The sequence below is a fragment of the Balaenoptera musculus genome, chromosome 2 (genome assembly GCF_009873245.2).
Source record: "Balaenoptera musculus isolate JJ_BM4_2016_0621 chromosome 2, mBalMus1.pri.v3, whole genome shotgun sequence".
Taxonomy (NCBI): domain Eukaryota; kingdom Metazoa; phylum Chordata; class Mammalia; order Artiodactyla; family Balaenopteridae; genus Balaenoptera; species Balaenoptera musculus.
This window is the reverse complement of record NC_045786.1, coordinates 87,572,684-87,585,881: the sequence shown is the minus strand read 5'-3', so window position 1 is coordinate 87,585,881 and position 13,198 is coordinate 87,572,684. Positions and strand designations below refer to the sequence as shown.

At 36.6% G+C, this 13,198-nt stretch overlaps 1 protein-coding gene across 2 annotated transcripts in view; it reads right to left on the bottom strand.

The window, feature by feature from the left end:
- Positions 1-3,910: 3,910 nt before the first annotated feature.
- The window catches only part of SLC30A4 (solute carrier family 30 member 4), a 30,443-nt gene continuing 21,155 nt past the window's right edge, over positions 3,911-13,198 (bottom strand). For both annotated transcript variants that reach the window (XM_036842564.1, XM_036842563.1), the window contains exons 4-8: positions 12,210-12,363; positions 10,542-10,743; positions 9,724-9,829; positions 8,808-8,942; positions 3,911-8,182 (exon numbers count right to left, since the gene is read on the bottom strand). In XM_036842564.1, the coding sequence (XP_036698459.1) occupies positions 8,028-8,182; positions 8,808-8,942; positions 9,724-9,829; positions 10,542-10,743; positions 12,210-12,363 (752 nt within the window). In that variant the 3' untranslated portion in view covers positions 3,911-8,027. The remainder of the gene's footprint in view (positions 8,183-8,807; positions 8,943-9,723; positions 9,830-10,541; positions 10,744-12,209; positions 12,364-13,198) is intronic.

The following is a 13,198-nucleotide window of genomic DNA, read 5'->3' as shown; positions in this document are numbered from 1 at the left end:
GGGCAGAAGACCTAAATAGACATTTCTCCAAAGAAGGTATACAGATTGCCAACAAACACATGAAAGGATGCTCAACATCACTAATCATTAGAGAAATGCAAATCAAAACTACAATGAGGTATCACCTCACACCGGTCACAATGGCCATCATCAAAAATCTACAAATAGTAAATGCTGGAGAGGGTGTGGAGAAAAGGGAACCCTCTTGAACTATTGTTGGGAATGTAAATTGATACAGCCACTATGGAGAACAGTATGGAGGTTCCTTAAAAAACTAAAAATAGAACTACCATATGACCCAGCAATCCCACTACTGGGCATATACCCTGAGAAAACCATAATTCAAAAAGAGTCTTGTACCACAATGTTCACTGCAGCACTATTTACAACAGCCAGGACATGGAAGCAACCTAAGTGTCCATTGACAGATGAATGGATAAAGATGTGGCACATATATACAATGGAATATTACTCAGCCATAAAAATAAATGAAATTGAGTTATTTGTAGTGAGGTGGATGGACCTAGAGACTGTCATACAGAGTGAAGTAAGTCAGTAAGAGAAAAACAAATAATGTATTCCATATATATGGAATCTAAAAAAAAAAGGTTCTGAAGAACCTAGGGGTGGGACAGGAATAAAGACGTAGACGTAGAGAGTGGACTTGAGGACATGGGGAGGGGTAGGGTAAGCTGAGACGAAGTAAGAGAGTGGCATGGACATATATACACTACCAAATGTGAAATAGCTAGCTAGTGGGAAGCAGTCACATAGCACAGGGAGATCAGCTCGGTGCTTTGTGACCACCTAGAAAGGTGGGATAGGGAGGGAGGGAGGAAGACACAAGAGGGAGGGGATATAGGGATATGTGTATACGTATAGCTGATTCACTTTGTTATACAGCAGCAACAATGTAAAGCAATTATACTCTAATAAAGATGTTAAAAAATAATAATAAAATTAAAAAAGAAAAAACAAAACAACCCACAACAACAACCCACAAACCAATGTGCAGAAACGGGCAAGTGAACACAGACAATAGGAATTTAAAAGTCAAACCAGAATAAGTCTTTGAAAAGTCCAGGACAGGAGACATCGAAGCTATTTGGTAACTTACAAAGTATCATCTTCATGTTTATTGGGTAATACCCACAGGCCAAACTTTACAGTTTACGTTCTGTAAAAGTCACATGAGAGCCTTAAACCAGAGTGCTGCTTAAAAATGACATCTTTGGTGATATTTCACTGAACCTTTTAATCTTAGGAGAACATCTTAATCTTAAACACGATTCACATAGAGATGTCGTAAGGCTTCGTAATTCCTATTTATGCTTAGTTTATTTCACAGCTTATAGCAATTATAATAGATCGTAGTTGGAACTGAATTATAATCAAAAAATATTATTCTAATATATTAAATAAAGCTGAAAGTTTAGCATAAATAAGAGTTTGTATGGCTGGTAGCCTAGATTAGGATTTGTTTTAGCATCTGACATGGACCCCAAAATATAACACATCAAAAACAGAAATAGAGCTAGATATATAATCACAAAGAATACGTAACATATCAGTATTTACTAGTATAACTTATCTAAAACTGTATTTATTACTGTTTTCAAAAATAGTTGTCTTTTACTAGCTAGGTAACTGGAAAACTCTAAAGAACATACTCTTTTAAAAGACTTACAGCCAATTTTCAATTTACTTAGCAGATAAAATGTTATTTTTTGTTTGTGAACTCCCAACTGGCACCAACTACATAAGGTATTCAACATATATACATTTTTATTTCCTTCATTTTTTTGTCATAACAAGTGAAAAATTAAAAAATTCAGGTGAATAAGCTTTATGTTGAAAAATAGTTTTCTTTAAAAAAAATTAATTTATTTTTGGCTGTGTTGGGTCTTCGTTTCTGTGCGAGGGCTTTCTCCAGTTGCGGCAAGCGGGGGCCACTCTTCATCGCGGTGCGCAGGCCTCTCACTATCGCGGCCTCTCTTGTTGCGGAGCACAGACTCCAGACGTGTAGGCTCAGTAGTTGTGGCTCACGGGCCTGGTTGCTCCGCGGCATGTGGGATCTTCCCAGACCAGGGCTCGAACCTGTGTTCCCTGCATTAGCAGGCAGATTCTCAACCACTGTGCCACCAGGGAAGCCCCCCAAAAATAGTTTTTTAAGAAATATTTTACTTATTTATTTAGGCTGCATGGGGTCTTAGTTGCGGCATGCGTGTGCGATCTAGTTTCCCGACCAGGGATCGAACCTAGGCCCCGTGCATTGGGAGCTCGGAGTCTTACCCACTGGACCACCAGGGAAGTCCCAAAGAATATTCTTAAATGATGCTGGTGATCATGGTGCTCTGGGTAGAAAATGGCTTTGCTGCTGAACGTGACATGGAACATATGGTACGTAGATAATATTTGAAATCTTACTACTCTTTCCTTATATTTCGGCCCCAAACTCTAAGGTGGATAAAGAAAAGAAGAAAGGTAAAGGGAGGAGAAGACCTTTTGGTGACTCGGGTAGCCGTCAGATCAACCAGTCACAGAAACTTCCAAGGGGGCTCTACAAGAGCTTGCTGCATCCATTTATGCTGTTATGTCCCTAAAATGGTACAAGAGGGTACACCAGAGGCCAGTAAACTTTTTCCATAAAGGGACAGATAGTAAATATCTTATATTTGTCACAACTACTCAATTTTGCCACTGCAGCATGAGAGAGCAGCCATGGTTGAATGCGTGTGGATGTGTTTAGTAAGTTTATTTACAGACACTGAAATTTAAAGTTTACATAATTTTCACCTCATGAAATATTATTATTCTGATTTTTTAACCATTAAAAAAATGAAAAAAAAAAAAATGAGAAAACCGCCCTCAGCTCTTTGGGCCATACAAACAGGCTGTGGCAGACGGGCCCGTGAGGCGTGCCGACGACCCCTGGTTTGCACTGTTGGAGGCTCCTCAGGTCACTACGCTCACACTTCCCGATGGTCCTCACCAAACTCACTCCCGCTAGGGCCTCTTTCTTTCCTGTCTGCCACTGTTGCTGGGGCTGCAGGGACATTAAAAGTGACTGATATAAAAAGTAAAGGTTCTTTTAATCTCTCTTTTATCCTATCTGGAAGATTTTTTTTCAGGTTTATTTCTTAAACATCTAAAAGGCATTACAATCAGAGATTCTGCAACTAGATAGGGGGACTTCCCTGGTGGCGCAGTGGTTAAGAATCCACCTGCCAAGGCAGGGGACACGGGTTCGAGCCCTGGTCCGGGAAGATCCCACATGCCATGGAGCAACTAAGCTCGTGTGCCACAACTGCTGAGCCTGCACTCTAGAGCCCGTAAACCACAACTACTGAGCCCGTATGCCACAACTACTAAAGCCCGCGTGCCTAGAGCCCATACTCTGCAACAAGAGAAGCCACCGCAGTGAGAAGCCCGCGCACCGCAACAAAGAGTAGCCCCCACTCGCCGCAACTAGAGAAAGCCCACACGCAGCAATGAAGACCCAATGCAGCCAAAAAATAAATAAATTAAATTAATTAATTAAAAATAAATAAATAAAACTAGATAGCTTAAAATCTATTTTCCAATGCTTTTCTTTCTAAGAAGATTATCTTTTAAGGCCTATTATGATTATTTATTCAATTTTAAAAACCTAGAAATTTAATTTAAGGCAATGTACACTTTCGTTTTTTAATAAACCACATGGCAAAACAATACTTTATTTAATAAATGTATAGGAAATTACAATTTGAAAATTGCAAATACAGTACATATACTGTACTTTGATCTTAAATTACATGGACAAACTCCAGCTTCAAAATCTTTCTAAAATCAATCATTATGCAAAATACCTGGTTTCTGAAGGTGTATATGGAAAAGTATATACAATTTCTTAAACTGTGATATGGCTTACTTATTAACATACATTTATTTAGAGAAGCATAAGCTTTCCAAATATACATTATCTTCAGGTGCACAGCTGAGATACTGGCACATTTCAATTTTGTGTTGCAGTTATTTCATAATATACTTAATTGCAATATTTAAATTGACATTGTCACAGGTTTAACTGGGAAAGTCTCCATAAATGTTTTCCAATCTTACCAAAAATCAGAAAATGTTTGTTGGTCCTCACCACATGACTGGAAGAACGTGTTAAACCTTTTGTAAGCAAGAATTCAATGACAGGCTGGCCCGAATGTGTAACCCAGCTGCACACACACAATTCAACACCGAGGAACTCTCACAACAATTCTTCTCTCCAATTTGCGTGCTCCTATCAACATCACAAGAAATATCCCTGGCTAGCGATCTGTTAACATAAATCTGAAGCCCTGTCTGGTGGGATTCACAGGATAGATCTGTAGCCAGGGTTTGCAAATGGTATTTTGGTTAGAGAGACATTAAGCTTAATCATCAATTTGGGGATCAGGCTGGCCTCCCCTCAACACAGCATATAGCGAGGTGTCACTATTCATTTGTGACTAATACCCAACAGGCTCAAAAGTGAAGCTTGGTTCAAAGACAAACTGAACCCAATGAACTAATCTTGTATCTATGAACACATTCTGTAACTTTAAATTTACTGTATGTAAGGTAGAGGCAACAGCAAAAGTGCCTAAAACCTTATTCCAAAGGGGCTCAAATTCTGTAAGAACGCCTTATTCATTACGGTGAACCAATGAATATAAACACGTAAGAAGAAAATAAATTTAGCTAATTGTGCTTGTTTCAGAAGTGAATTCTTCTCTCTTCTAAAGTAGTAAGAGTGGAGGTTTGAGAAACACAGCCCCGAGTCTTATCAGCTGTGATCTTGGCTTGCTGTTTGTTGTACAGGGCATCCACTTCTACCACACTTACTCTAAAGAGCTCAGCATGCAGAGAAATCTGGATCAGGAACAACCGGCTGTTTAAAAAAAGGTTCTTCCCTACCCAGAAACACATTTATAAGTGGTGCTTTGTCTCTGAAAGATGGTTTTTCCTCACATTAAAATGAAAGGGAAGCTCAAGGATCTGATCCTGCCTGAGTCTATTCTGGGAAAATTCTACTAAAGACGAACAGTGTCGGTGAGGACACCTGGGTTCAAGAGACAGAACCAGAACACTGAGACTCCTAAGAGCAGAAAACTAGTTTTAGAAAATGGGAACAAAGCACCCAAACTTGAAAACAGTAAAATAAGAAATCCAGTGATTTGGCAAATAATACTGATAGGAGCTGCAAGTTGTGAAAATCCGGGCTCACATTACACAAGAAATAGCTAATGGAAAATGTATGGAGGAATTACAAGCACTACTGGTTCTGCATTTCAAAGCCTTCTGAAATATGCCTTATTCAACTGCATTCCCCACATTATATTTCTAAAGCAGCATGGTCATTAATGAAACAATAGGTCTTTTTCCTAAAATAAATCAAAATGCTGCATCTGGCCAGAGCTGTGAAACACAGGTTCTATACACAAGTAACTGATTATTTGCAAATGTTAACTGAAACATATTGCAATGAAGAACTGCCCAGTTTTTATGTTGTGATGTTTTCCTTGTGCAAAATTAACAATGCTAGGTATTTATACAAACAGCCACTGCCTTTCCCAGGACAATGGAAAGCCCTTTCTGAGTGCTGGCTGAGGAGTGTAACTTAGGGCTGTAACTAAGCGGGTGAAGGACAGACCAGCTGTGCAGTTCCTGGTCGTATCTGCTAAGTTCACATCCCTCTCTGTGGGTCTTGTGAAGTTACAAAAAGTTAAATCTATCAATCCTCCAATCTTACAGACCCAGTGGAGTACAAGTACAAAGTCTATAGTCTTTGCTACAAAAAGCAAAGCACAGGAAACTTCATGTGTACCTCACTTTAAGGAGAACACTTTAATTAAGATTTACAAAAGTTTTCAGTGTTTCTGCATTTTACAAGAGGATCCTTTCAATCCTCAAATGGATTTTAGACTGTTTCATCAAATAACTTTCCAAGGAATGGGTCATTATGAAAAGTCATATATAGCTATTTAAGATAAAGGAAAGTTTACAAGAAACAAGCTCCATAGATATGAGGAACAATTTGCAAATATGGGAAAATCCATTAGCATAATTAGCATATAAAACGCATATTCTTTTCGTTTCTCTTGCTAGGTACTCAAAGTCCATAAATACCCAGATGTCCACTGAAATGCCTCTCATTTATTCTTACTTGCCCTCTGTATTTTAATTTTATATTTATTTTGATTTAAACAGTTTATATGCTACTGAAATTTTTGAAAAATTCAAAGTATTATTTTAAATAGATTCACAATAAGAATCCCATAAAGTGAATTTTCAAATCAATTCAACAGACACTGGGTTTTATTAGGAGCCATTAATCCTCATCAACCTTTTTATTGGATACCATCAACTCAATGAATTTTTGGGTAAATCTAGGTTTTATCTTAGGTTTATTACATAGTGAGTTTCTTGGTAGGAAGATGAAATCTGTTTCCTATTCTTCATTTATATCAGAAGTCAACTGCATGCCCACCTGGGATTTCAGTTCACAACTTGTCTGGTACACTCTACTCTGATTCTGAGGAGTCAAAGAACCATATCCATTCTTGGGATAAGAAACTGTTCCTCTTGAAAATGGATTTCTAATGTGCATAAAGATAATCTCAAAACCAACAGTTGCAAAATGAAACATGAATATTCACAGCTGCCTCTTTAACACAATTGTTACCAATTAGTTGCATTCGCTCTGAAAACTTTTATGCTTAGCTTCCCCACAACACAGATGTCACGTCCATCCCCATTCCCCTGCTTTAAAAAACACACACACAAGGTCAAAAACCCTTGAAAATTTTGTTTTCTTAGAGTAATATTTTGCCCCAGTCCCTCTGGGAATTTCTGTTATGGTATTGTTATTGGAAAAACTTCAAAATTACATCCTAGGGTTTCTGGAGTCCATGGAGAATCCCTAACCCATATCATCCAGCCAAAATTCTCTGGAGGAATGTGGTTAATCTACACATGAGAGGTGAAGGGCACACTGAACCTTAGCTTCCCAGAGTTTTACCCTGAAAGGGCTCACACAGGTTAACTGGTATGGAAGCAGGAAGGAAGCAAGGTACCAAGCAAACTTTCTGTACAAAAGGTAAGGCAGTTCTTAAAAGGACAGAGGATCATTGTTTACCTTTTGCAGTCTCTTGCTGTTCTTAAAATAATTCCATGAACAACAAGTGATTTCGGGAAGACTTAAATCTGAAACTCCACACCCCATCCTCACTCCTATATTTTGTTTTAGGTTATCATATAGTAATTTGAGTTTATGATTAACTTCTGCTATTCAGAATAATACTGAAAATATTTCCTAAACAATTTAAGGACAGTGACCACAATATGTAAAGATTTGGTTCTGATAAGGTTACAAATAACCAAAAATGCTAACTTTGAGATTCAAAACCCTGTAACGTCTGGAAAAAGTTGATTACAAATTGTTACCAGTAAGATTAAGACTTATTTGTGAAATCAAACATTTCTGAAACTCTAGGAATACATGCTTATTCCACTCTCTGGATAATTAGTAGTACTTTCTGAAATCTGCTGAGAAATAATTTTGGTAAAAAGAGAGCTGGGAGTCAAATTCCAGAAGCTGGGTTCAAGATTACATAATAAAAAAATTCAGTTTTCCAGCACTGGCTTGATATAAAATGGTCTTTAAAAAGGATTTTTAAATGCAAATACTGAATTCTTGATGCTTCCTTTAAGACGTGTACTGTCATAATTAATGAAGTACAGTCTTGGATTGTCTTCTGTGAGGTATCCGTAGAGTCATGTCTCATTCTGTAAACAGTGTTTTAGAAACATCTTCATCTGAAAGTCATGGTGAAGTCTCATTTTGCCATTAAACAGAAACTATCACTGTCAGGCTGGAGTGACTGTTTTGAGAGACCGGTGCTTGATACTGACACAGCTGTCAGGGATTCCATTTCTCATTTAGGTGTGCATTTATTGCTCTTACATCTGTGACTGCAGGATAAATAAGGCGGTAGTCCCCAAAATGTATACAATTACGGACTGGAACTCTGACAGTTTGCACAAGTTCTGTCCACTTCTTGCCTATAACTCTGAAGCTGAATAGTACATTTATACATGCCAAACGTGTTCAATAATAAATGCTTTGCTTTGGACTGTACTTCCTCCCATTTAGATGAACTTCCAGGAACTGCAAGGTCAAGAAAATATCATTACTATTCATTGTATACAGTTACACATTAGTGAACAAGACAAAGGGCAAAAACAATCTTACTATACTGTGAACAGATTTTTATTAGTTTGATTTCTACCCTCTTGAAGCTATTCTGTTAGAGAAGTATTTCAGTTTACAAAGCCAGAATGACTTCTCATTATTCCAATCTCTCCATTCCACTCTTGGGTAGAGAAAGAATACTACTAGACATCAATTACAAGTCTTTCATCTTTTGTAGTTTTTAAAATAAACCATATGCATGTATTATTTTGATAAAAAAATAAAAAGCATCAATCTGTGAAATGATTTAAAGACATAAAAACATACTTTAGCTTTTCTTATATAGAAAAAACATGGTAAATATACTTTGTACCTTTTATCTGAAGGCAAAAAAATCAATTTGTAATATCTCATCAAAGAGATCGAAAATTATTGCTCTGCCAACAATAAATTGACCTGCAACTCACATTTTGAAGAGCCTCACCCTTCCCTTAAAACATATCTTTCCAGCAGAAAAGTCTTCCTATTTAATCATAAGCACAGATGTTTAATTCCAAAGATAGAAGTCCACCAACCCCAGCATTCACCGTCAGCAACATACTTAGCTGTATGTGTACTATGGCAGTAGGTTTTCCTGAAGTGAGAGACCAGATATTTAAATCTTCCACTGAATATACATCTTCTATTTTCATCAAAGCTTCTTTGATATAGTCTACATTCAAATGGCTTGGTACACCTATTCAGAATGTATCATTTATAAGTAAAGATTATTTTGAGAAAAAATGTATATATTACTAATAGGACATTTAAAAAAAAAGAAACCAAATGGCTTTACCAAATTCAGTTTAAATGAACACTTTAAAATATATTAAAACTTTAAGATAAACTATGCACACATATAGCAGGATATATACAAGAGGTTAATAAATACTTAAAAAACGTTCATTCTCACTAAAAAGAAATGTCACTCAAACCAGACGACTTCATCTAATAAACAAGCTAGGATAGACAAAAAAGAAAAAGGAACATATAATAAAGATAAACCTACTTCTGAGAACTTATAGTTAAATGCTTATACTTAATATCAGTAAGGCAGGGATGTTGGAAATAGAATAGCAAGTTAAATGGGAATTATAGACTTAATAAATAAATTACTAAACATAACTGCATTAAGAATCATGAGCTGCATTCTTGTCCTAGGTCCACAGTTTATTAGCAGCATGACCTTAATGAAGTTATGTTACCCCGCTGAGCCTCAATTTTCTTGTTGGTAAATGGAAATAATAATGTCTGCCTTGCCTACTTTTCTTGGCTATTATAAGGATCAAATGGGTAATAGATGGGAGAGTGCATTGACTCTCACATGTTTTTTACATGTGAGGTGGTATTATAGACTAATAAGTATCAGTAAAAAGAAAGACATGGCTCCTACCCTGGAGTATTCCTGCCCCCCACCAACAGCCCCAATCTGATTTAGGGAAATAATAAACCCACAGTGGGGATACTAGAGATCTTACCTTCTAGTATTATAACTACTGTGTCCCATATGATTCGAAAGGTTGTAAAAGCCACAAGTAATGAAAACACATATGTACAGATGGGATCAGCAATCTTGTATTCTGGCTGAAAGACGACAGATCAAAATTGTGTGATTAAATACAGACAGTCATAAAACAGTCTATAAAGCAAAGCAAGGCATACTCTGTCCCCTGTTCTTTAGCAGGACTGGAGCACATCTTTAAAACTTGGATATTGCCAATTAAGAAACGTCTTCACTCTATCCTAGACTATTTAAATGCCTTTCTTTGTGAAACCTATTGTATTTCCAGAAGTTTAGTCATTTGTTCCACTGTTTTCCTCTGTGCTCTCTCTAAATCTTCCACCCAGAACCACAGACTATCAGAGCTGGAAGGAGTTTTAGCAGCCATCCATCTGGTCTAAGCCCCTCATATTAAAGAGGAGGGAACTCAAGTTTAGAGTTGAGGGACCTGCTCAAGGTCAAAGCATTAAAGGCAGAGCCAAGACTAGAACTCAGATCTCTGGATTTCCACTCCAGTGCACATTCCAGTACCTAGCAGTTGAGTGACAAGGCTTAGAATTGAGTTCTTCAGTGAAGGCACCACCAAAGCCAACAGATAAGTTACCCCGTGAGGTTGATACTATTGTGTTTGGTGCTAGTAAAAGAGATATACTGATAGTTCAAGTATGCTTGCATAATGCAAAATGAATAGGACTGGCACTGGTGTCTAGTATACTGATAAAAGACAGTCACCTTTAGTTTTAATGTTGAAATTAAATATATATTTTAAAATAAAAAAACTAGCAATCATGTTACCTTGAATCGTATGATGTATGCAGCTATTAGCACACCAACACTCTGTACCAGATCCCCCAAGGCATGTATAAATGCAGCTCTCACTGCCAAGCTATCCTGCCCATGGTTGTGTCCACATCTAGAACCTGTGGTAGGAGAATTTGAAGGCAGGGAGTGGGAATGGGCATGATGGTGACCAGATTGGTTCAACAGCAACCCCATTCTGTTAAAAAGGAAAGAAAAGATTATTCTTCTTCCTAATATTATTGACAGAAATATTTGTTACTAATCAGACACTAATGAGGCAACATGGAACTCGTTCATTTAATAAATATTTGAGCACCTGTTATGTATCAGGCACTGTTCTAGGTGTCGGGGTCAAAACAGTGATAAGACAGACACATCCCTATCCCTATGGAACTTATGTTCTAGTAGAGAGGGCAGAGAATTAACAAATAAATACATAATGTACTGGTGGGCAATGAGAATGCTTTGAAGAAAAGTAAAGCATTGCAAGGAGGTGGAGAGTGATGGGGAGTGATCAGAAAAGGCCTCACTAAGATTCTGAGTAGAGACTTGAATGAAGTCAGGAAGCAAATGGTGGTGGAAGAGTGTTCTAGGCAGAAGGAACACCAGGGTGAAGGCCCTAAGATGAAAATGTGCTGTATGTGTATGTGCTTAAAAAAGCAAGACAGCCATGGTGGCTAGAATAAAGTGAGCAAGAGTGTTGGGAGATGAGTTGGAGGGGTGGCTATGGTAAAAACTTTTGATTTTATTCTAAGTATGAATGGAGGCCCCTAGCGCAGGGATTGGCAAACCATGGTCTGTAGACCATAGTTGGCTCACTGCCTGTTTATATAAGTAAAGTGTTTTTTTTTTGTAAATAAAGTATTATTGGAACACAGGCATGCTCATTTGTTTACATACTGAATGTGGGTGCTTTTGTTCTGTAGCCGCAAAGTTAAGTAGCTGCCAAAGAGGCTGTATGGCTCTCAAAGCCTAAAATATTTATTATCTGACCCTTTACAGAAAATGTTTACTGACCCCTGGTCCAAATGATTAGGTATGTAACTTAAAGATTTTGTAGTTTTTAGGAAAAAAGTTGGCAGTTACAAAAAATCTTATTAAAATAAAAATATTATAAAAGGTAAAAAAAACTTTGTCCTACTTAAATTCCTGATTGTTAGGCAAACTTCAGTATACCTGAGCAAACCCATGAGAAATTTATAATTCCAATAGTGTTTTATTAACATTTAGAAGAAAAATTAATGTACTACATAACTTTAAAATATATTAAAATATCACTGCACGCTACTGAATGCATACATAATAGTCTCTAAGTTCACAGTACTTGAAAATATTAATGTGAAAACAATATAGAGTACATGATACTATAATGGTGGATACATGTCATTATAAATTTGTCCAAACTCATAGAATGAGTTTAACACCAAGAGAGAACCTTCAAGTGAACTATGGACTCTGTGCTGTAATGATGTGTCAGTGTAGGCTCATGGTTTGTAACAACTGTACCACTCTGGTGGGGGATATGATAACCGGGGAGGCTATGCATGTGGGGAGGCAGGGTATATATGGGAAAGCTCTGTGCTTTCCACACAAGTTTGCTGTGAATCTAAAACTGCTTTAAAAAATAAAGCCTATTAAAATTTTTTTTAAAATAGAGCTTACATCATATTAACTGCAACTCCAACAGCTGCGGTAATGAGCATTATATCTCCATTTATTTCATATTTCATATGGATAGTTCTTTGGACAGCTTCATATAGGAGGAATCCCATAAGTATATACACCAACAGCACACTAATCATAGCTGACAATACCTCTGGAGGGAAAAATATAAAAAATAAATATATTTGCAGAATGGTTATTATACTTCATATATACTCAATACTGTACAATCTCTTATTTATATCTTCTTTCCTCTAAGGAGATAAAAGCAGTACATTATTTTTGTCATATTATTCTTCCTACTTAAAAAGTGATTAGTAGTTTGCTTTGGATCCTCCACTAATTCACTCCCACAACTCCCCGCCTTCTCCTCATCTCTTTAGGGTCAAATTATGTATATTAACAGACTATACGCATGATAAAAAAATGAAAAAACTGAGAAAAAAATTTGTAACATACTTGACCACAGGCTAATTTCCCCATAGACGAGTATACTTACAAATCAATAAAAAAGTGAACCCATAAGAAAAATGGGTAAAGGACACAAATAGTAATACATAGAAAATAAACAGAAATGGCCAATATATCAAAATCAATCATAATACAAGAAATTCAAATAAGAATTCCTTTTTGCCCCTTACTAAATTGGCAAAGATTAAAAAGTTTGATAACAGCAATAGTTAGCAAGGATATACTGGTGGAAGTATAAAATAGAACTATCTTTTTAGAGAGCAGTTAGTAAAACTAATAAAATTTTAAAATGCATATATTCCTTATATTCTAAAAATCTATCCAGTAGAAACACATCCGTATGTATGCAAAGATATCTACAGGGTTTTTTACTGTAGCTTTGTCTGTAGTATAAAAAAAGATCTGGAGACATCTTAAATGCCCACCAATGAGGAACTTAATGGATAAATTACGGTATATACATATAATGGGATACCATAGAGTCATATATATAAATATGTATTTTTTAAAAATTGAAG